General features: G+C 29.9%; 1 protein-coding gene across 1 annotated transcript; it reads left to right on the top strand.

Annotated features, from left to right (window-relative positions):
• Positions 1 to 6,840: 6,840 nt before the first annotated feature.
• Positions 6,841 to 15,404, top strand: LOC105621189 (Usher syndrome type-1G protein homolog). Its single transcript, XM_012202661.1, has 7 exons — positions 6,841 to 6,863; positions 9,984 to 10,127; positions 12,813 to 13,085; positions 13,375 to 13,642; positions 13,875 to 14,186; positions 14,773 to 14,974; positions 15,157 to 15,404. Exons 1-7 carry the CDS (start codon positions 6,841 to 6,843, stop codon positions 15,402 to 15,404), a joined length of 1,470 nt encoding a protein of 489 aa, XP_012058051.1.
• Positions 15,405 to 25,296: the final 9,892 nt, after the last annotated feature.

Below are 25,296 nucleotides of genomic sequence, written 5' to 3'. Positions count from 1 at the left end.
TCTCATCTTCATCTAACATAATATTATTAAAAATTAAAAAGTAACGAATGGATTAATATGGATCTCATCTGATATTAATGTCATCGATATCATCGAAAATATCTTTAAGATTCTTCTTGAAACCAACTATGAAACATATACATATAGGAACTGAATATTTACAAATCTCAGGTCTCTTCCGATCTGTTGTTAACGCATTTGCCGTTCGTACACGCGAAACTGCGGCCTATTCCGTATTTCTTCATTAAACGTTTAGGCGAGGACAAATCATAGGAAAATTTAAAATTATAGAAGCTCGAATTCTCGAACATCGAGCTCGAATCTCTCAATATTCTCGGATTGTTTAATGAAAAGAGAAATCATGAAATTTTGACGAAATACTACAATCTAACGGCGTCAAGTAACAGTTATTCTGACGGCCCAACCGCGCGTGTAATATATTTTTATATCCCGCAGCGACTTCGTACAACGTTAATTATATACGTATTAACGATTTATCTATCGAGAAAAGCGCGAGATTGTTTTTATTTCGGTAAGTGCCCAGTGGTCGATTGTTGGCGAACTTTTGCTAACTTTTTAACTTTCCACTTTTTAACTCACGTCAAAATCTCATTCAATAAAATATCATCGTTTCACATTAAATAATTATGCGACCGCACTCTCAAAAAGTTCATGAAATTTTCACTTTTCCTAATAGTTACGAATAGATTTGAGAAAAACGTATTACATTTTGAGAAACATATGTTGCATTTTAAGATAATAGTTATCTCCGTTTCAAAATTGACAAAATAATCTCTCGAGATTTTAGGGTTAATTAATTTATTTTTGTCAAGGAAACACACAACATACTGCCCAATTTTTATTTTCTGAGAATGAATATTTCTTAAGAATTATTTAGAGAAAGCTTTATCATTTATTATTTATAATGAGCTCACGGAGAAAAAACGAGAATCACGAAAAAAGAAATCGTTTTAAAATTTTCGAGGCTTTATATAAATTTTCATAAATAAATAATTACAAGAATAATGAATTACAGGAAATGCTAGAGTGATCAGAACTGTCTTACAATTAGATGAAATCGTTAAACAATAGAAAAATTTGAAATAAAAACTTTTATGCAATTTCAGACAAAATTGAAGCATAATGTTCCGATAAGCACAAACAAATAACAAATTGATGAAAAAAATTACGAGAATCCTGAAAATTTGAAAGATTGCTCTCGCGAGTACTTTCAATTATATAGAAGAAATTGTTAGAGGTATCGCAATTGACTTTAAAGAGTTAAGAAATTTATGTTATGGAATTATTTGTTTCAATGCTTTAATATTTAACACTAAATAATTAATTAAATTTACTTTGATAATTAAATCTAAATCAAAATTTTAAAGAAATGAAATTCATCTGTGTTTAAATAAATAGTAAACTTAATTCATAAAGAAATTCTTATGTAATTTGAAAATGGTGCCTCCATATCTAATTCATAAAACTGTACCTTCAAATTAGTTAAGAAATATTTATTATTGAAATTGATGTCGGATTGTAAGACATGCTGTACATTAAGAATTATTTGAATATGATTGATAGATAAATGTTATGATCAAAGCATAATTGATCTTTGTATAGGATCTTTCTCATTGTTTTCAAATGTAAAAAATAGTATTGAACGGTAATATAATAAGAAATATACAATCCTTTGCAATATACATATTGTTGATATGTAAATTAACAATTCAATATCAATAAATATCATAACAATAGCGCGTCTCTTAAAAGTCGTCTGGTATTTTTCTACCAGGAATATGTAAATTTAATATATCAAGTGACCGAGATGCGTCAATGTCTTTCATAATTTTCTAACCCCTCGTTAAAACGGCTTACATGTTTGCAAAACCGCGATTTTACATAGTAAAATTAAGAGAGCTGTATCTACAGTTATTACTCTGTAGTGGAATGTATGTACGAACATGTAAATAATTCATATTTAACGAAGTAAACATAATCGAACTGTGATCGAAGTATAAGTGGTATATAATTGAATAAGAAACACTATTAGATGATCGATGTTTCTTACAAACGATCCGTGATGAAATTTAAAAAGCGAAGAGACATAAGTGATTGAAATAAGAATTATCAAAATTATTAAACACGTGAAAGATATTCTTAAATCAGATAATACATAATTTTATCCGTACACGCAATAAACAGAGTCAAAATAAGAATAATTTTGTTAATAATTAAGTCTCTTAGTTTCTAGTCGACATAAACTAAAAGTAAAATAATATCAATATTATAATTTCGCACTCAACAATATAAATGTAATATAACACAAGATATAATGTAACGGATACATTATTGAGTACAAAATTACAACATTAATGTTCTGTTACTTTTAGTTGGTGTTCACTGGTCTGAAATATTCAATAATGCAATTTAAATCTACATAAAATTTATGAAAAAGATTATTATTTTCAATTTTGATAAAGATCTTCATGTAAAAGTAGAAGATCAATTTACTTCAGATCATTGATAACGTAAATTATTTTTCATTCATTCATATTAAATCAATATATATTTGTTGAAAAACTAGACTGTTTAAACAATTTCTCACGACAATCAAATATGTTAAAAGCATTTTAATTCTTTTAAGAATTTCAACGATATTGTTCAGAACATAGCAAAGTATCTTATACAATTCAGAGTTTTCTGAAATTCTTCAAAGTACCACCGGTTCTAGTTCTGATATAATTAATGCTGAGACGCGGATAAGCATCGGTGTAAAATTTTTAAATCAGTGTAACCCTGCATGCTAATTGTTGTAACATATCAATAAAAAAAATATTCCAAAATTAATCAAAGCTGTGTATTTTTACACGAAAAACAATTGCATACATATCATATATAATTATATATAAAAATATATGTATAATTTTTTAATAATAATTCGTCACGTTTCATTCTATAGTTATAAATTCATATTACATTTTAACGCAAATCTAACAAAAACATTTTAATTTTAAAACCAACAATACTCGTACATTGATTAATTTTACAAAGGAAACAGTGAATAGGGATATCTAGCAATTATCCGGTATTCGGCTCATCCGGCCTCTTTTTTCAATCCGGCCATTTGATTGGATTAGTTCGACGTAGTAATCCAATCGGATTATAAAAAAGATGTTTTTCACTTAAGATGGAAATAATTATATATATTTAAAATTTAATTTCTCAAAAAAAATTTTTCAAAATATTTTATTATATAGTATTCGACCAGTCTAACTAAATTTTTTATTAATATTTAATTATTAATTTAACATATATATAATTAAACATATATATAATATAATTAATGTAATATAATTAAAACTAAATTGAAATAATTTTTATATACCTTTTATCTTTGTTTGTGTATTACATTTTTATTATATATTATTTTTTTATATTTTTCATAAGAAACATTTGTGCATCAAGCAATAATCTGTTTCTAATTGAAATACTTACTTTGTTCAATATTTTTTCAAAGCTCTATTTAAATTTTACTAAATTATTAACTCGTGTGATATATTTAAATAAATTTAATACAGGTATTATTGATTTTAATATATATATAATTTATAGAGATTTTTATTATTATTATAATGGTTTGCATAAATAAATTCTCTTTTTTTATTATAAAAAACAATTAGATTCTCTATTCTTCAATCTTTGTGCAATTTTCGGATAAAATCCTATTATCCGATTTATCTGGTTTTGCTGGATAAAATCTAATTATTCAGCTTTACTGGATAAAATCCGATATCCGATTATTCGACAAATCATTATCCGTTGCTTTTTGCGCATCTATATTATCTAAAAAATTATTATCCATTGCATTTCTAACAATAACATACTATTAACATACTATTAACTAACGGACAACTAGCACTATCTGCAGTGAGTTACTTTCCTCACAGCGAAATTTTAATCGTCGGTAAAGAATTCACCTATATGATCAGTTAGAATACATTATTACTGCGGTATAATTGCGTACTACGATTCAAGATTCGAACGATAAATCTATAGATCACGCAATAAAACAATTATTGTGACAAATTATAATTAAATAATAATTAAAAAATAATAATAATTTATATGATTTACGTGAATCTTGGAATCCAGTTAGATATTAAAAAAATAACTGGCATTACTTTACAAGATTAATAGCGGGTTCAATTGAAAATATTATTGCACTGATATATATTAAAGCCATTGTACACAAATCGATATAAAAATGCTTGTTTAATATATATTAAATAGCGAAATTTGCAATACACTTTATTGCGCAGTTTCATAAAATATATATATATTGGATGTTTTAAAATAAAATAAAAATAAAATTTTACTTTTATACTCAAATTAGATAAATATACAATCAATTAAAATGCATCAGTACACATTAGTATGCTCAATCGAATTCGCTATAAGATAAGAGGAGGCATTACACTCACCGACACACGATATGCAGCAGGAAAGTTGTAATACGACGTAAATCTGTAACAAGCAAACATACTGAAATTATAGCAGTGACTAAAATATTTGTATTAATATTTGAAAATATACAATTACATATTCTAATTTAAATTTTTATTTGTTTTTTAATAAATCAATTAATTTAAAAATTCTAATAAAAAATATAATCAAAATTATGTTTAATTACGTTTACATATTAAAATTAATTCATAGTCAATCAATCTGAAAATCAGTCGTATGAATAAGATATTATAGTCGAAGCGTAGTTAACAAAACTATCATACATTATTTTGAATAATCATATCGGTGCAATATACTGTAAATCAGTCCTATGATCGCGCGAAGTTCTTCTGATAAAACTGTTGTACATTCAACGTGCAATAACGAAATTATTATCAACAAAATTTATTCAAAAATATATATATTTCAAAAAGATTTTTCCATTGAGCTTTTGAAATATTACATCATCGCATCTATAAATTTTAGGCCTGATTTTCATTTTTTAATTAACTTGTTGCAACAAGCTTTCTGCAATAATTTAACATTATCTAAGCTTAAGTCTTAAGCCATGAGAAATCGATCAATTTCTCTGGCTTAAGACTTAAAACTTAGGTAATAACTTATTGTAGAAAGCCCAGACTTACATTCTACAATAAGCCATTAGTAATAAATCAGAAAACAGAAGCTAGAAATTAACCAATCATAATCAATTATTCTTTTCACATTCCATTGAAATTGATCAATTTCTAACTTTTAACTTCTGATTTATTATTAATGGCTTATTGTAGAACGAGTATTAGAGCAAAAGCACAGATTCTTGCATAAGACGTAACACATAAGAAAATAAATCAGTCTTTTATTTTATAATAAGGCATAAGAAAATCGATCTTTTATTTTATTAACCAGACTTTCTACAATAAACTTTTAAATTTTAAGCCAAGAAGAAATTAAGAAATCGACTAATCATAGCCAATTATTCTTTGAGATTCGATTGTGACTGATCAATTTCATATGGTTTAAAACTTAAGCTTTGATAAATCTGGATCTACAATAAATTTTTAAGTCTTAAACTATATAAGAAACGGACGAATCACAGTCGATTATTCTCCTCGCATTCAATTGTAATTGATCAATTTCTTAGGGCTTAAAACACCTATTATAGATTTGAACTAACAGTGTATTGTAGAAAATCCAACATGGAAAAAAAGAAAACAAAAGATTTCGATGTTTCATTTTCGTGTGCATTAGACAAAACTGTGTTCCCGCTCTTAATTTGATGAAAATATAAAGATTGTATTCTTTTAGCTATAGTTAATCACTAAACTGATGATTTTGTAGTGTAACTTTTTAAAATTACCACTACAAAATCAGTTTAGTGATTATATTGACATAACTAAAATATATCGTGGTAAGTATAGAATTTTGCTTTGTCAGTATTGACGCGCGGAATGGCGCTGAATCCCGATCGAATTAAAATTTCGACAAATCACCGTTTCACGTCGAATCTATATCAAATGATTGCCGTCAATTAAATATCACAATACAAACTTAGTAATGACTGCAACTTACTAATTAGACTCGCATAATACCGCCTGATTCGGAATCGATCCGTTCTGCATCCGCGATGTATTAACGACAACGAGAAGTGACGAGAAATGACGAGAAATCACGAAGCGGCGGCAACTTCACCCCGTACAATACGAGTCAAGCTAACGGCTAAACGTTGCCATTCCTATCGACTTCCTTCTTAAAAAAAGAAAACATAAAACGTTCTTTCCGACTCAAAATATCAGAAAAATTACTGTATCTGCGCAATTCATCTTTGAGTGAACTCGACCTAATTTTCGTCAAAATGTGGCCAAATTACACGATACAGTGCTGGCGCCGCGCCGCGCCGCGCCAGCGGGCGCTCTCGCGATTTGAATCCAAGCCGTTCGTTGACTCGAGGAGTTTTGCAGGACAAACTCCAGGTGGCGGACGCGGTGCCCGTACGATCGCAGGTGGCGGCAAATCGCGCGGTGCGTCGCGCGAGCGAGAGGTAAGGTTATCGATGTGGCGGAGCGAAGCGGAACAGCCAGAGCCAAAGGATGGGGACCGTGCGGGGGACCGCGCCAGGGGCCCCCAGGTGTAACTCATGTAACTCGCGCTCGTTCGAGCAGTGCACCGCCGTCCCATCTCGGCATCGTACTGTCGCTGTCGTTTCCTTGCGCGTTTCTTCTCCTTTTTTTTTTCACCGAATTCTCTATTAGGATCTTTTCCGAGCGTCTCTCCTAGGGTCACGGACGATGCTGTCCGGATAGCCAGATTCGCGGAACAGCGAGGGACGCGCGCGAAATGTCATCCGAACGATTTCATAAGTGAGTGCACTTGTCTTCTTTTTTCTTCTATTCTTTATTAAGAGGATGCCGCACGCGGTTTTCTCTTTGTCGCTCTCTCTTTCTTCCGATTCTTCCTCTGCTTTTGTTTTCGTACACGCTCGCCCGTAGGACTTGTCCCGGAAAGCGTAGAAATGCTGTGGAGCGAGGTACTCGCCTTGAGATTGAAAAAAATATTACCGAGTCTTGACGGCACAGAGCCGATCGCGCGAAGCGGATGCGATAACACGGGAAAAACAACTAAATACACTTCATGAATATGGTTTGTTCTTTTTGCTAATGTAAGATTAACTTGATTTAACTTACTATTTATTTTTTTTTCTTAATTTTTAGAATTGTGCCGTTTAAACTGATTAATTTTAATTTTGATTAATTTTAATTTTGATTTAACTTACTTTCTATTGTTTTCTAGTTCTAGAATTAGAAAAGGAGAAAAAATTAGAAAAGAATAAGGAGTAAATTAAACCGAGATTAAAGTTAATCTACATTGATAGAAACGGATATTACAAGATTAAGAGTAAATTGAATCAAGAAAATTAATCTTGTAGCGAATTCGATTGGTCACACTCAGTGTTAACTGGTTCACATTAAAGCGTACACAAATTGACATAAAGATGTGTTTAATATAAATATAGAAACCGGTTAAATCGTGAAATCCTCAATACATTATTGTGTTATATAAAATATATTTTAGAGTTTGAAAATATATATTTTATAATTCGAATATAATTTGCAATTTTTTTTTACTTTTGCACTCACAAAATTAAAACAGTGTACAACGATTTTAATTTATATTATATATACAGTGCGTACTTTAATCGCGTCCAATCAAATTGTTTTTTCCTTCTCCAAAAAAAAAGATGAATCGTGCAAAAAGTTCAATTAAAAAACTTTTAAAGTTAAAAACTTTTAAAATTAAAAAAATTGTATCTGATTTGTAAATCTTGTAAGATTTTTTTTTAATATACTGTAATCTTTTTCTTAACACTATTTTACACTAAAATGTGAATAAAGTAATACAACATTTAACGCTTACAGAAATTTAATACTGGAATGATAATTACTTACTTTGAGTATTAAAATTACTAAACAACGATGCTTTTACTCAAAATAAGTAATCATTACCTCTCTAATATATAAATTCTTAGTATAGTTCGATATTTCTTATGTTGCATAGTTCTTTCATAATGTATGAATTAAAATTTCGTTCCAGCGTCACGTAGAAGCGTCGAAAGATTTTTTAACAATATATACAATTCAAATAAATTGAACGATTCGCACGAATTAATGATAATCGCTCTATCTCATCACGGAAATTGGATCAACGTTTATCAAGCAACTGGAACAAAATGAGAAGATGTGAACCGAATCGAATTTATAATTTTATTCGTATTTATAATCACGAAGTGCAATGAGCTGTCGGAATAAATGGAAGCACATTATACATAATTAATACATTGTGTTTTTACAACGTTAAAAATATTATTATAAAATATCAGTTGGACAGAGAGATAAGAGAGAGATATGATGATCCTCAAATAAATGCAGTTTATTAAATAAAAAAATTAAGAGATTTCGAATAATTATCTACGAGCATAAAATAATCATGATTATGGACTGTTTCATGTGGACTGTATCATGTATGTACATAGGAAGAGCGCGTGCGGAATTCATGCATGAGAGGAGACTAGTGCTCTTATTTCATTCACTACGGGAATTTATCACACAGATCATCTATAAAAATTTCTAGCGGACCTAATCAACTTTCGTAGCAATAGAGAATGCTGTACATTGTGCGATTTATGTATTAATTTTATGAAAAAAATCTGAATACTACACAATACGTTTATATTTCTCTATCGAATTTCGAATATTTTTTTATTAAAATTGATTTTTAATTCACAAAACTGGTTTTTCTCAACATACAAAATATATGAATTCTTAATAATTAATTTAATAGTTTTTAAAAAGGAATATCCGAGTTAGTTATTTAAGTTGAATTTCGTAATTAAATCTGAAAATGGTAAGAATTGATAAGAATATGTAAGAGCAAAAAATTTGCATTTGCAAATTTTTTAAAATCTTTTATTTTATTTCAAATACAATTTACCATCTAAAATTAAGAAATACAAAGAAAAATTATAATACATTAAATTTGTATAATATGTTTTTATTATAGCTTGTATGAAATTACATTGTTTAGGATAACAGAAGATTAATGTTATAACTCGATGACATTGATGAAGTAATGTGAAACGATACGCTGAAATCAGTTCGTGGAATGCAATATCGGCGAATTGAAAGTAGCTGCTGTTTCACCTGACAAATCGTGCATATTTTCCTTAATATCTCAATTTTCCTAATTAAAAGGAAAAAAAAAATGTGAAAATTTGCTCTTGCATCGCGTTATTGCAAGCACTTTAGTACTTTAATTAAAATATCACGAGCCGCCATGGATTATCAGATGTTGAGACGCGTGGATATAATACTATGCGGAGCTCTTTGCCCGCGCAGAGATTTGCAATTTTTCCTCGAGCAACGCGACGATAATTATAAAAAATAACTTGGTTAAAATCAGATAAGGCATCACGCGATACATCGCACGATAAAGTAATAGGTACAGTTTTCACAATACTGTACTCCGAAATATCCTGAAGAAATAAAAATATTTTTCTTATAAGAAGAAAAAGAAAAGAGAGCAAAATATACTGCGCATATACAATAAATAAATATTTACTATCAATTAAAATTTATCCAGATTTGAAGTATATTGTATAGATATGTACAGTTATCTTCATTTTTCTACATATTTTTTTTTCTTTATATACATTACATTAATAATAAGCTATTATTTAATAATAATAAATAATTATTGCAACAATTGCAATTAATTTAATTAATAATTATATAAATGAAATATTTTTTATCAACAGACATCACATAATTCTACTTGTTTGTGAATAATTTTTTAAATAAATATTAATATTTGTATTATTGTATTTTTAATATTCAAATTCAACGTATGAAACAAAACATGAGCCTAAAAACATCAGATAATTTACTTAAAAAATAATATAATATGCAGACTATTCTTTATCGAAGGGCCGCGCAAGAAGGCACGTTGGATGTTCTGAAGGAAGCCACGAGAAAGGATTGTAACACGCGAGATGAAGGAGGAATGACCCCGACATTATGGGCAGCCTTCGAAGGCCACGTAGATGCTCTGAGACTGCTGGTCGCTAGAGGGTATGTGCACGCCTAATCTTATTTTTCCTTTTTACAGTGACCAAGTGTAACCAGCGTGTCGCATTTTACGGCATGCGATAGTTGGTGCATGCGACAAGATGTTTCTTTTCTAATATTTTTGTCTGACTACGTACAATGCATCTGATTATTACAACTTGTTGCAGATTGACTTTACACAATTTACACGAATATTGCATTATAATAAATTATAATAAATTATATTAAATCTCACGTACGTATATAGTACGATGTGCAGCTTTTTCATTACAGAAGCACGTTTGACGAAAAATATAACTTCGTGTTTTGTCTACTCTCACGAAACATTGGTGCCCATCAGGCACGAGGTCGTCGTGCCTCGTGAGCACGATAACCCCACTACTTCATAATTAATACTTACCTCAACTGCAAGCCGCTCCAAAATACTGTAGTCCCTTGACGCTTCCGTCGTTTATCACGAATACTTTGTCGAATATTTGCAGACTTTTAAAATAAACGTTAAAAATAATCACAATCGATCTTTAGTAAGTTAGCAAAACGATTCGAATGGTCTGCTCTTGAAGGTCCCATCGGGCCCTTAGTTCTGCTATTGTATATTGTAATAATACATGCACGGAACCGGAAGCACGCATTACAGGTGTCCATCGACTGCACAGTTGCGGAAACCGCGGTCGAGTGCATGAAAAACAATAGAACGCATACTGATAAAAGGTAGGTCGAAACAGACCTCCGAAACTCCACTACATCCATTTACAATACGAGTAACGAGTAAAATGTCTATCTTTGTTTCTTATTCAAACACTTCAAGTTATCTTTTCTTTTCATATTCAAACAGTTCAATAAAAACGTTCAATAAATTCTTATGAGATTACAGAAATTTTTAAATTTTTTTTTAAACTGATTAATGTAATCAATGTAAAAATTAATTGTATGTCTAATTGTACGAATTCTTAAAAATAATTTTTTATTGTGAAATTTCTCCGGAGATGAAAAAATGTTCCTGATCTATTATTAGAAATAATATAAAATATATCTTATTACATTTTTTTGCCTTTCGAAGTGCAATAATACTTTATTAAATATCATGAAATAATAATCTTTCTCCTAATAAAGGAAAAAATATGAAAATTGTTTTATTTTTTATATATAAAATTTTATATATATATATTGTATATATTCTTATATTTATATTTTATATATTTATAAATTATTTTTATATATTATATATTTATTTTTATATATTCTTATATAATGTATTTCCCCAACTCTCCTAACTTATTCTTCATTCAATCTTCTTTTCTTTGCTTATCATATCTCTTTATTCACTGAATTAAATACTGCTTTTAAATCAACAAACATTGCAATCATTTTTTCTTTTTTTTTCTTCTATCTATTAATTTATGATAGATAGAACAAATTTATTACATTGTCTATCATTCTCATATCTCTTCTAAATCTGATTATATGAATTTATCTTTTGTTTTCTCCATCTCTTTCTTTATTCTTTTCACCAAATATTCATGTAAATTTTAATTCAGCACAGACATTATCGTAAATCTTCTGTATTCTTTCATACTACTTCCATTCTCTTTTTTAATTATCAGTATTTCTAGTTTCTTCTTTGCATTTCTTCGGCCATCTTTCTCTCCTTATTATACATTTTCCAGATCCATTCCTTGAAGTCCTTACCTCCAAGGTGTTTCCACACCTTTCCTATCTCATCAATCGTCTTATTCTTCAAATTTTCTTTCTATTCCCTTCCTCTCATCCTATTCATATCTTTCCTTCCCCATTCCTCCTAATATCTCTATACAATATCTCTAAATACTCGTACTTTTCCATCTTTATTTCATCTATTTCTATTTACTCTTTTTCTTTTTTTCTTTCACTATGTAATATTTTCCACAGCCTCCTTCGTTGTTTCTTTAGTCTCCTTCGCTTTTCTTCACCATCCATCTCATTTTTTCTTTCTTTTCCTCATACAGCTTCTTGTCCTATTCCTGCATTCATTCATTCATTTTCTCTGTTTGTTCTTTTTATCTTCTTAACTCCCTTTTTATTTCTTTTTTTCCTACATTTTTTTATCCTCCTTTTTTCACTCCTTTTCCTCGTCCTTTCTTTCGATTATTACCTCCTTTATCTTCCAATTCTTCTAAATCTTTTTTAAAATCTTTTTAACCGCCCCCCCCCCTCTCTTCCTAAATCCTGCCACTCAATTTTTTTATTTCTATAACTCTTCCCAATTATTCTTCACAATTATTCAAATTCCCCTTCTTTCTTTAATTCTACTATTATATTATTTGATAATCCGAATCCACTCTCTCCTTTATCTCCATTCTTTCTATCCTCTCTTTCTTATCCCTTTCTACTAATATGTCATAATCGATCATCTAATCCCCTCTTACCTCTGCGTAGAAGTCCAGTAATTCTTCTTCCTTATCGATTTATATTTCCATTCAATATTATTCACCCTTTTTCAGCTATACATTTTCTATTTGTTTTTCTTCGATCTTCTTAATTGTATTTATCTTACTCTTTTTTTCTTCTCTTATTTCTATCAGTAGTTTTCCTGGTAGTTATTCTTGTCTGAATAATAAATAAAGATATTAATTATAAAGATATTAATTATAGAAATTAATTCTACTTCTTTTATTCCACTTATAAGATGTCATGATTATTTCATTGTAGAGGCGACCCGGACAAGACCGATTACTTCGGGAATACATGCTTGCACTTGGCAGCAGCGAGGGGCCACGAATTCTGCGTAAAATTCTTGGTGAAATTTGGTTGCAATATATGGTCACTGGACATCGACCGGCACTCTGCCCGTGAACTTGCGGCGATAAACGGCTATGAGAAGATTCTACAATTCCTAGATATCGCTCAAGCTGATCAGGAGTTAAATAATCGCAAAAAAAGCCGGATGCTCCGGGAAAAGGCGGAGAGAGATGCGGAGAAGAGGTACAGTTGTAGAATGTGATTTGTTTTTGCGTTTTCTACTTGAAAAGAGAGAGTGAGAGAACATAATATCGCTGCCATTTGCGGATCATTTCCATCAATTAAATCATTTCCATCAACCATGTTTCCATGACAGAATACACATAATTTCTTTTTAACTTACTAATTTCTTTTTACTTACTACGATTAGCATATTACATTATTATGAGTTATATTAGATTTTAATCCGATTTCTTTTAACATTTTATTTTCTATTTTAAAGTTTTATATATATAAATATATTTTTGTTAAGATTGAAAGAATATATGAAGAAACAGAAAATGGCTGAAATTAGGGCGGAAAAAGAACAGAAGAAACTCATAAAAGATCGTGCTAAATCAGACTTCGACGCAATGAATGAATTGAACTCTCAACGGCCTGGGGTACTGACCTTTAGAGGCCGAATGAAACCTTCGCCGACATTTAGCGACATCGTTGGTACCACTACGAAGAAACACGGCAGCACAGTTTGTCGGAAAGCTTTAGCTAAGAAAGCCATCAATGACTTTAAGGTTGTAGAGGTAAAAAAATACATAAATAACATAAGACTATTGTACAGTTTTCATGATTCAAAACAAAAGTATTAAAAAATGATCTGTGAAATGAAGAAGTAATTTTAAAAATCTTTAATGTCATAGTATACATAAAAACAGAAATAATAAAAAATCAATATTTGAGAATTAACTCATTCTTTATGATTTTTTTTATTTAATACTTAGTAAATATCACGTAATATCGTATATGTTATTATAGGTCGAAGTAAATGGAAAGAAGTCGGTTCGAAGTCTCACTGGCGTTCGTCGAGATTCTGAAGTTATGTACGTAGGCACGTATGACACCCAGCCTCAACACATGGGCATTAGAAGAGGAAAGATCTCTGATGTATGGGGCACTCTCAGTAAATCCCAGAGCACGCCCGATCTCTTAGGTGAAAGGATATACGATGAAGAAGAGGAGGATAGAGAGGAAGAGAACTTGAATGTTGCGAAGGACACTACTTTTCTTCAGGAACCAGCTAGTATCTTCAATCGACCTGGTTTCGGTTCGGTGGCTTTCAGAAGAGCGGTTAGTCTTAATATTCATACTTTAAATCGAACTTACTGTCGTAAGTAAACAACTTTGTTTACAATGAAACTGATATCAAACTAAAGGAAATTACAAACAAGGAAATTATTCTAAAACATAATTTTTGTATATCGAGCTACTTTTTATTTTCTTTAGAAATTTCGAGTTATAGAAATTTATACAAGTTACGTTTTTTATTTTTATAATCATTTTCATGTCATGCTTTTTATATACTGTAATCTCTTCATTTCCACAAATGTAACTGTTCCGCATGATTACCTTCGTAATAACTACTCAACTCATAGAAATCGGCTTTAATGTTATGCAGCGTTTTCTTTTACGACAAGATAGCTATCGCTTGTTTCATTTGAATCATGATTCCAAGAAACAAAGAAATTAATTGTGGGAATCGTTGCAAAAATGTTAACGATCTTTTAAACGATTACAGCATAGAAATACGTAATAGATATTCATCGGATGCGCTAATAGCTTAATTATGTAACAAAGTGTGAATAGACGGAAAAGACATTAGAAGCGCTAATTAATTATTTTTTTATTTATATGTAGTAATTCGTAATTTTTATAGATAACATCTACGCTGGATAATCTACCGGTCACGCAGACAGATGTCCATCTGCAAAACAGCAATCTTTCTGCAAATGGTTCTACAAACGGATCCATAAGCAGTAATAAGTTTAGCCCAAACGGACACAATGAAGAAATTAGTATAGGAAGTGCTGGCAGTTTGGCGCGCAGACAAAGCTTGTGGGACGAGGATCTTCTTTCAGGTAAGTTTAATGAACCTTGTTACAAAGTGCAATTGAAACATTTATGCAACTTTAACAATGCGTTCTATGTCGTAAGGAACGATGTATGATAATCAATCATCTTTCCTGATTTTTCCGCATTGTCATATTTTGTGTACAAAAGAAAATCAGAATATTACAGTATTGAATTTATCTATGAACAGAAGGTGAAGAAACAGATGAGGAATGGACGCCTTTACAGAGATTTTTAGTCGCCAATAATCTCACGTCCATACATCCTATTTTGGAATCGGAGCAAATCGATCTAGAAGCTCTGATGCTGCTCACTGAAACAGACATAGCGGCCCTCAAACTTCCGCTTGGTCCGAGACGAAAACTCACTAATGCAATCGCCAACCGAAAAAAAGCGCTGAACACGCCAGAGAATGTTATCAAGGACAGTAGATTGTGAAAGTAATATATTGCATAGCCATAGAGATGAACTGCTGATAACGAAATTATCCATCCACAAATACGATGAAGTAGCTATTAATGATTTGCAAGAGAAAAATAGAATAAAAGTAGGAAATCATTAAAAAAATGAAATTTTTAACATGAAATATAAAATGGAGATTTTTTAAAGATGGCAAAAAAATAATCATTTGACATAAAAAAGTTAAAAAAATTATTAAATTATTCAATATCAAAAGGATTTTAATATCTATTTTGTATCTTATAGTTTATTGTCCAGATATTTTCCTATGTCATTACGAATATATTTTTCTTTATACAGAAATTATGCATTTTACGAGTTATCTCCGTGTCCACATATTAGAATGTTAACATTTCGTGAACATAGCAGTTTATCGGAGTGAGGAGCAGCCTGATAGGTGATAATCCGCGAAACGCATAATTTCTCTATAGAAAGTGTCCGTAAAAGCCTCGAGAGTATTATTATATTTTCCTACTGTATATTTAATTGATCACATTGGCTGTACACAATCGCGTAATTATGTAAATAATCACCAAAAAAATTTATGTTAAAATAAGGAAAAATAAGAAAAAAAGGAGAGAATTAAGTTCCGATTAGTATACTAAATGAAATAGATTAAGATAGAACAAACAGTTCATGCCATAATCAAAGAAACAAAAAATCAATAATTATATTACACTGCCATAAAATATATTGTCGTTAACATTGTTCTACTCAACATCAGCCTGACCCTTAACTAGATATGTATATCATATTGTACTAAACACGAAATTTCAAAATTTTCAGATATGTAATAAAAACATACATTTATCTCAATTTTTTTATATTTAATAGTGTTAAACAATATATTTTTTCACAAAAAAATTTAATATCAAAATTTAGAATTTAAAATATTACTAAAATAAAACTTGTGTTTTCCATCATTTATATATATCCAAGATATAGTTATTAAATTTTGTTGTTAAACATTAATAAAAAAATATTGACATTGTTCATCTTTTAAAATTCAATATGATTTTTAATGAGTGATCGTTAATTTGCATATGATATATTAAATTCTTATCTAGTTTTAGATCTTGGTACTAATTATAGATAGTTATGGATTACAGTATATTATACATTAATTTTATGTAATGTCGTGTATATAGTACATATTGTATTCACAAACAGTGCAAAATGTACAAAATAATTGTATAACAATAAAGTATATATACACGATAATTTCTATTCAAAAAGTTGTAAAAGAAAAAGTGTGAATGTAGATAGGAGGATGCCATGACAGATTTCGTTTTCTCGTGATTTATTTGTAAATGATTATCTTACAAACAAGAGGCGCAAAAATATACAAGCTTCTTATGTTCGCAAGAAAGTAACAGCACCATTTCACGCCTTGCCATGAACGCGTCGTGCCCGATTAAGGCGTCATGTTCGTGCAAGTCTCATGTCACGGTACACTCGTTCTCGCGATAGTGCACCAATGCAACTTGCAGCAATGTGCATCGGAATAACAAGAAAAGGAAAAAAAAGATACGCTCGTAAAAAATTTTTTGGTGCCTTGCGTCCGTTAGACGTACGCGTTTATACGTTCCTGCGTATTATGAACGTATCAATATAACTGTGAACAATATAATATACAAGTGCTCCCTCCTAACTCTCTTCACCTCCGCTTTTTAACCTATGAATACAATATTACACCAGTCCTTATATTGTATCGTACTGATTTTGGTATATTCTCAAATACGTATTTCTTGTTTTTTTTTTTTTTTATTTTTTTAAAGAAATGTCTGTTAGGCGCCTTCATCGTCTCACATTATTATACATTTATATATTTTTATATATTTTCATATAAACATATCGTTAATATCTCATGAACACAAAATGATATTTCATACAAATATTTTTTACATTAAAAATTATTCTTAATTTTTTTTATGATCTGCATTTACAGCAATTGTTGAATTTATTAAGCTATTATAATTTTGAATTAGGTGTATTATAATATTTAATACGAATTAAAAACTATGTAACATACTTCCAAACTTAATTATATCTTCATCAACAAAATTTTAATTTCATATTTGCTCGATGTGCATCATACCTATATATAATCTTATAACGGCTAACAGATTTCCGACGAGATAATTCTTCCATGAGAAAGGGAAAGCTTCCTCGCGTGTGGGAAAATTTTTTCGCCGACCTCCAAGTGTCATCTCGTACTCATGGGTGACTATTACGCAAGACAGAAAAATGCCAATTATACCGGCGAAACCGAGTACTCAAGTTGCTTACTTGCGAATGAAAAAAGAAGAGCACACAATTACTATTGATTTGTCTACTTGAGAGCAACTCTCGGAAGTAAAGAGAATGAGAAGATGCTAGCGAGAGAATAGCTCTCCACAGTATTTTCCAAGTAACGTATGATTCTCTCAAGAGTAACTCTCGAGAATAATTCTCGATATTTCTCTCAAATGAATATTGTATATATAGACGTCACGATCAAGAATAGACGTTTCGATTATGCAGTTAGAAGATGTACCATGAACACATGGAACGGAAAATAGATCAGTGTTTCGTAAAGTTGCTCCCGTCGTCGGGTTTGGTGCGCTCGCTTACGGATAAAGTGTACCTAAGTATGGCATCTTCGCATACGATAATACCTATGTATTACTTTCTTCTATATTAGAGTTATATGAAAAGAACAACATTTACATGGAGGATACTTCCGACAGCTGGAACGGGCGAAGGAAGAAACGTGTTAAAAACGATGCGAACGTACAAAGTTTTCAAGTATCAATCTGTTTTTTTTTTTTACATTCATCGTGAAAGCAACACCTTTCTTCCGTGATCGTTTAATTCGCATGTATAGTAGACATGTAAATGATTCGCTCGCGAAAAATAAATTCTCCACGATTGTTGCATGTTCTCACTGGCGTAAGATTCTCGGACCCTGCATCGCGTCGATGATCGATCTCGTTCCAGGGAAATACTTAAGAATCGAAAGCAGAGTCCTCAATTAATTTTGTTAACTGCCGATCGCACGGTATTGATAAATATTGTTAAAGCTATCGCATAGTAGTAAATACTAATAATAATAATATCAGCGATATATCTATGTTTATTGTTTACCGTTATTAGCATACGCTATATTTACAACTGAACAACAATTTTTTTTATTCCTCTTACGAGTGACGCTTGAACAATCTTGCGAAGAAACAAATAGAAATGTACGTTGACTTCTGACATAATTTTCAAGTGCAGTTCGCAGACAAACGTGTAAATCTTGACGATCTTGTATAAATCGAGTCGCAATTAGTGTGCCCAATGAATACACCTAATATTTGAATAAATAAATGAATAATGAATCTGAATACGAGTATGAATACTAAAGTTCGACCGAAACTTTTGTCAAAACTGAACCGAAACACTCATGTCAATTTCAATCGAAATTGAAATCAAAATTAAAAAATAGAAATCCTATAAAGACCATACGTATAAACATGCCTATATATCATATACTTTTATCATATACTTTTTCTGCATAAATATCATAATTTATTGAAACAATAATTAAATTTCGGTCAAAAAAATCGAAAACTGAAATTTTAGTTGTGTTTTGGCTTTCTTTATAAACATCATAATTTAATTATTGAAACAATAATTACACATTACATGTTAAAATTACATATTAATATTAATATTAAATAATAATTATAAATATTAATATTAATATTTATGAAGAAGAGCTATATAATTTCAGTCGAAATTGATACGTAACGAATATTCGTTTTCAGTTTCGGTAAGTTTCGATCGGATTCTAATAAATACATTTTTTGTGATATTCATCGAGAAACGAATAAGTATTTTTAATTCAATTTAAATTAATATTTTTGTGAATATGAATATTTTTTATTTCGCATTTACTCTCACTCTGCGTTATCTCTAGATAATTTGCAAGAGTAAACAGAAATCTATAAAAACAATTAAAGTCACGACAGAATATATGATATTCAGACTTCAAATTCTATAGGCAGTATTCATAGTTGGATCTTATATTTAAGACCATTTTAAGTATAATCTTCAGATGTCGTGAATCAATCAGAGAACAGAGATCTAATCTTAAGATGGTTTTAAAATTAAAAACGTACTATAAATATCGCCCTATAAGTTCTTTTTTAAATTACATACATATTTTTATTCGTTATTCATATGTTCCTGATGCATCTAATTCCTCAATTAACATTAAGCTCGAGAAAAACATATTCTTAAGGAATATAAAAAGAATAATATGAATATAACAGAACTATCATTATTACAATTGTGATTTCCACATTTAATTGAAGATTACAGATTATAATTTGTAATTCAATATATTATAAATATAATTATAAATTGTATTCATCAGATATACTAATCACAATGGATTTGATGAGATAAATAACAGTCTACTAATTCGTCTGCAACATTTTTGAAAATTCAGATAGAAGTAATATGAGGCGTAGTTAGAAATAATGTACATTTACAATCATCACCTTCATTGGGAAGGGTGAAGGCTCTCACTCTCTGGCACAAATTGTTAAACGCAATTGTTAAGCGCTTTTCTTTACAAAATATTTCGTCATATATATATGTGTGTGTGTGTGTGTGTGTGTGTGTGTGTGTGTGTGTGTGTGCGCGCGCGCGCGCGCGTGTGTGTGTATGTGTGTGTGCGTGTATATATATATATATTATATTATATATATATATATATATATGTACACATATATACACGAATATATATATATATTGCAATCATTATCACACCTGATAAAGTCTACGTTTACGTAAGTTCTATATAGCGAACACATTACGCTCTTGTAGAGCTATGGAATATTAAATTCATTATTCCTTAATAGAATGTTAACGCAGACCTTGTTCAGGCTGTAAAGCTTGGTATCTGCCTGGTATCATTCTCTTCTCTTAATAACCTACGCATCAATAAAAGATAAACTAAATTTATGCTAACGCTTTGCTCTTTTTTTTCTTCAACATATTGAATTCTTAAAACAGACATGCTGGCCTTTTATTTTGCGCTTTGTCTGCTTTTCGCACAATAGAAATTCTTATACTAAAAGTTTGGTTTACCACGGCAAAAACTCATAATGAGATCTCTTTAAGAATTATTTTTGATGCCGTCATAATTACAGCTAGTATTTTTTTCATGCAGCTGAAAAACAAAATACCTTAATATTCTATTTTCTCTTCTTGAGACTTCGATTCATAACCTTGTAATTTGAATTATATAAATATTTTAGTAACATAAAAATTTGGCCACAAAAAATAGACGCCGAACAATTTAGGCAATAATCAAACCTATCTCGATGACACACATGAAATGCAACAGATGCAGGATAAAAAAGAATATATAAACAATGAATAAAATAAACGAGAAAATTATATATATTATACAAGAAAAATAATAGACTCAAATTTATTATACATTCGGAAATATTTCAACAAGAATATGATAAATTAATTTTGATAATTGACGAAAATAAAGCTTAAGAGTAGAAAAAAATTTGAAATTCATTATCATATCATTATTATTATTTTCTATCAATTTCGTATTTTTTTCATATTTGGCTATCATCAATAAAGTGATATGAAACAATCATTTCATTGATTGACAAACGTCCAAAGAATTAATTGCAAACAATTACGACACAATAAAAACAATATTTCTAATAAGCAACTCGATGAATTTTTGTTTAATGTGAAAACGAAACATTTTGCACTCATATCTTCTTCTATTCTGACACAAATTATCTATCAATTTTCGGACAACACAAAAATATTCTTTATTTTATTTTCGAAAAATTCGAGATTTTTCACATGTGTGAGGAAAACATTAAATTATCAACAATATTGATTGATAGATAATATTAGAATGCTTCTCAGTCGTTACAAATTTTGATACATATATCGAATATATGTATTAACATTTAAAGACTTAACGTTTCGGATGTCACATATCTGGCTAAAAAAATTCCTCGTAAATTGATCGACAAAATGACAGTCTCATATACAAATTCTTGCACGTAATGTCAGACCGATCATTGTGTTGTATTGTGTTTTGTGTGTGTGTGTGTGTGTGTGTGTGTGTGTGTGTGTGTGTTGTGTGTTGTGTGTGTGTGTGTGTGTGTGTGTGTGTGTGTGTGTGTGTGTGTGTGTGTGTGTGTGTGTGTGTGTGTGTGTGCGCGTGCAGATAGTTTAGTTTACCTTTTGAAACTTTCAAAACATGACATAATTTATTAGCAATGCATAAAGAGCATGTTTGTCATTCGCTGGATGATGTACATGGATCTCGTGGTTAGTGATATTTAGTGTCCCGATGAGAGACGATTTTATTATGCAGCAAGCGTTAAACGCGCAGACTGTAATATAACGCGAGCATTGAGAGTAGGTGTTAGTAGACACGGCATATATAAGTGATTGGCCTGGTTCCAGTCGACTTGCTAAGCTTCTCTCTATTCCCGAGGCATCTGTTTTTCTTACACAGCTTGCAAAGCTAGCACGCACATATTCCTTCTGCGAATATATGTCGCATGCAATAGACACATCATCAAATTGGTGGGGAAACTTAATCATCAGTGTCATGAAATGAATCTTTTCAAATACGTTGAAAGTTCGCAATAATTCAATAACTATGATCAAATAAAATCATGATATAAATTCTTGACTCCTTCATATTCTGTATACATGTAATAAAAAATATCTAAAAGGGACGTATTTAGTATTTACGATAAGGTATCTTTTGAGAAATATATTGAAAATATTTTTGATATGTTTCACATTTGTTAAAATGTTTACTCCGGGATATAAACCAGTGACAGAGTTGACATCCTAGTCGTTGCAGTACACCATTCGATGTACGAACGTAACAAAAATAATCTATGCTCGAACGATCAGAAATACCACAAAAAAAATCGTTGTCGCGTGATAAACCGGTCTGTTTTTATCAGCAGTGACGATATTTGTGTTCGGAATTCCGCTCTCCATTTTTACGCAGGTTTCTATTGGCGCGTCGAGTCATTACGGCGATCCACGCGACGTTATGGCAACGCCAAAATATTTCTCTGCGCGCGAAACGAATGCCAAACGCATATCCGAATCATAAATGCGTGGACACGCATTGTCGATCCGCAATAGGTCACGCCACTGCATACATCGCTTTTAATCGCTTGGTCGGATTACCTGTTATACGGATTCAATGTGATTCCCGATGTGCATACGCATCGTCAAACGCATTGCTGCGTATTATCTCAAAAGACATGACCTGCTAAATTTATCATTACAATTTTCATTAAATTTTTGGCACTTAAACATTTAACGTTTAACATTTGAATATTATATGCGAGGATAACCTAAACGTGCCAAATGTTTTCTATTGTGCGACCGTAGATTTTTCAATAAATTTGAAATTGAATTATTTTTCGTAATTATAGAAAGTCAACATTTATCATAATTTTCGATATTAAGATAAATTCAAAGTCCAACATTTAAAAAAATTCAACATTTTCCATCTCTATACATATGTTTGTTTTTTTTAGATATTGATATTCAAACATATAAGAATAAAGTATTCATTTTCTTAATATAAAAGAAACATGTTAAAATATATTAAAAGATATAAAATTATCTTCTTTATTATAAGATTTTTTTTATATATTATTCTAATATATTATTTAACAAAAAAAAAATAATGATAAAGTAAGAATAATATACAATTTTAAAGATATATTTTAGAATTCGAAAATATTTTAACACATTTTTATTAATTGACGAGGTTGCAAATCTACTTAAATTATAAAGCGCAGGTGATTCTTATTATCAGATGTTTTAAAATGATTGAGGTTACATCAAAATTCAATTACATCAGAATTAAATATTCCAAATTTAATTGCATTTGAGAACACATTCAAAATATTTAACTTTTAGATATATGCCTGTTAATCTCATAAAATAGGTACGCGATATCGTACATAAACTTCGATTCAAAGTCGCGATTCAAGCTAAAGTGGATTCTATTTACTCGGTGATCCTCGTGATCTACTTTCCAGCACTTGGTACGCTCGATATGCATATTCAGGAGTCCAAATACAGTCTCGTTAGCGTCAGATCAGTGGTCGCTGTGCGTACTGCTCTACCGAAGCGTTTAGAAACTTCAAAGCGGTTGAACCGGTAAAATTATCCGAAAGACCTCGAAAAGCAACAGCCGAACAATGAGAAAATGTTTCATAGAGATTTTTAGCCACACTAATTGTTATACCGTTCTGTAACAGTTTATGAACACATGTACGCAGACCTAAAGAATGAGAATTATAAAGCAGCTTTATTTCACTGTACGAGTAATTACAGACAGTAATTCACTCGTTCTCATTATAAAGTAATTTAATTTTCATATGTCGAATTGAATAAAAGCTTTATATTTTTCATAAAAATTGAAACAATGCTCAGCACAAAAGAAATGTTAGAAGATGATATGCGCTCTGCGTTGCATATTAATAATGTATAAAATCAAAGCATCTTTTTTTAATATATTAAAAGTATATTTAAAAAATAAGATTAATTGCATTTGAATTTATCGATAAGAATTCTAGAATTAAAGAAAAATAATTAATAATAATTATTTTTTTTATTGAGAGTAATATAATTTTTATATTAAGTAGATATTATATCTATGATGATAAATAGATAATTTCTTTCGAAAGAGAAATACATAATACAATGAAAATAGGATTTTCTCCTATTTAAAATAAAAAAAATATCCTATTATATTTTTTCTAAATAATTTTCATATATATAGATTTGGTGCACTTTAGGGAGAAAAAAAATTAAACAAGTTATATATGTTAACAAATATATTAAAAAATTGTCTCCATATTTTTAATTAAATAAAAATTTAACAAAATGTATTCATGGAGCAGTTTTATTACAATATTTTCTCAATTCTTGACACATATGTCAAGAATTATTCATAAAAGCAGCATATTTGAAACAAGACTTTGTTAAATTTTTATGAATATTTATAATTTATCACATACTTAAATATAAAATATCATATATCGTTTGATATTAATATGAGTTGCTTCGTACATTTATATGTTCATTTATACGAATATTTAATGTATAAGTCCGCTAGTACTTAAATACGAAATATTATATTATATTGTCATGTTGATATTAAATTTCCGTCATATATTTTGCATTTAATAAAACACTAATATTAACATATAATTATTACTATAGCAATCTAAGTTTAGATTATTAGTCCAATACTAAATTATGTGCAACATACTATATTATAATCAAATAATTCCATTTTATAGTAATGAATAATATTAAAATTAGTAATACATTTGTATCATGTATATCTTTTCTTCCTCTTTTTAAAGCTAGATTATTTTGATCTTTGATCTTTACGTTTTCAACGAAATATATTTTTTAGTAAATATACAAAATACTTATTTTAAAAATGTTATAAAAAAGAGAAAGAAAAAATATAATCGATATCTTGTATTAGAGAGACTATAAAAAGCATTGTGTTTGAAATTGATATCGCGAGAACTTTCAACGACAAACGAGAACAAAGTATGTTATAAGTTCCATCCGGTTCTCTCCTTTAATGCATGTTACAACAACCGTTCTTTTGCAAGTAGAAGCCGGTCGATTCGCCGGATGTTTATCGACCATGGTAGTAAGCGCAGAAACACGTTCGAGAACGTATGCTTAGAAACAGCCGCTCGCGTTCGAGAGAATCTGTTCGTTGAGCACTTCTTTGAAGACGTTATCGAAAGGTTTTAAAAAGCCTTACTCGCTTTTCTCTCTCTCTCTC

Source organism: Atta cephalotes (assembly GCF_000143395.1).
Source record: "Atta cephalotes unplaced genomic scaffold scaffold00002, whole genome shotgun sequence".
Taxonomy (NCBI): domain Eukaryota; kingdom Metazoa; phylum Arthropoda; class Insecta; order Hymenoptera; family Formicidae; genus Atta; species Atta cephalotes.
Note: the sequence above shows the minus strand (reverse complement) of the source record. Positions and strands in the feature narration are given on the sequence as shown.

What these genes read in the sequence shown, in the direction of transcription:
- LOC105621189 (XM_012202661.1), top strand. Translation starts at nt 6,841, where the DNA reads ATGTCATCCGAACGATTTCATAA. An exon ending in GAGAGAGATGCGGAGAAGAG is followed by an intron (nt 13,086 to 13,374) that starts GTACAGTTGTAG and finishes ATTTTTGTTAAG; the next exon opens with ATTGAAAGAATATATGAAGA. An exon ending in GGACGAGGATCTTCTTTCAG is followed by an intron (nt 14,975 to 15,156) that starts GTAAGTTTAATG and finishes ATCTATGAACAG; the next exon opens with AAGGTGAAGAAACAGATGAG.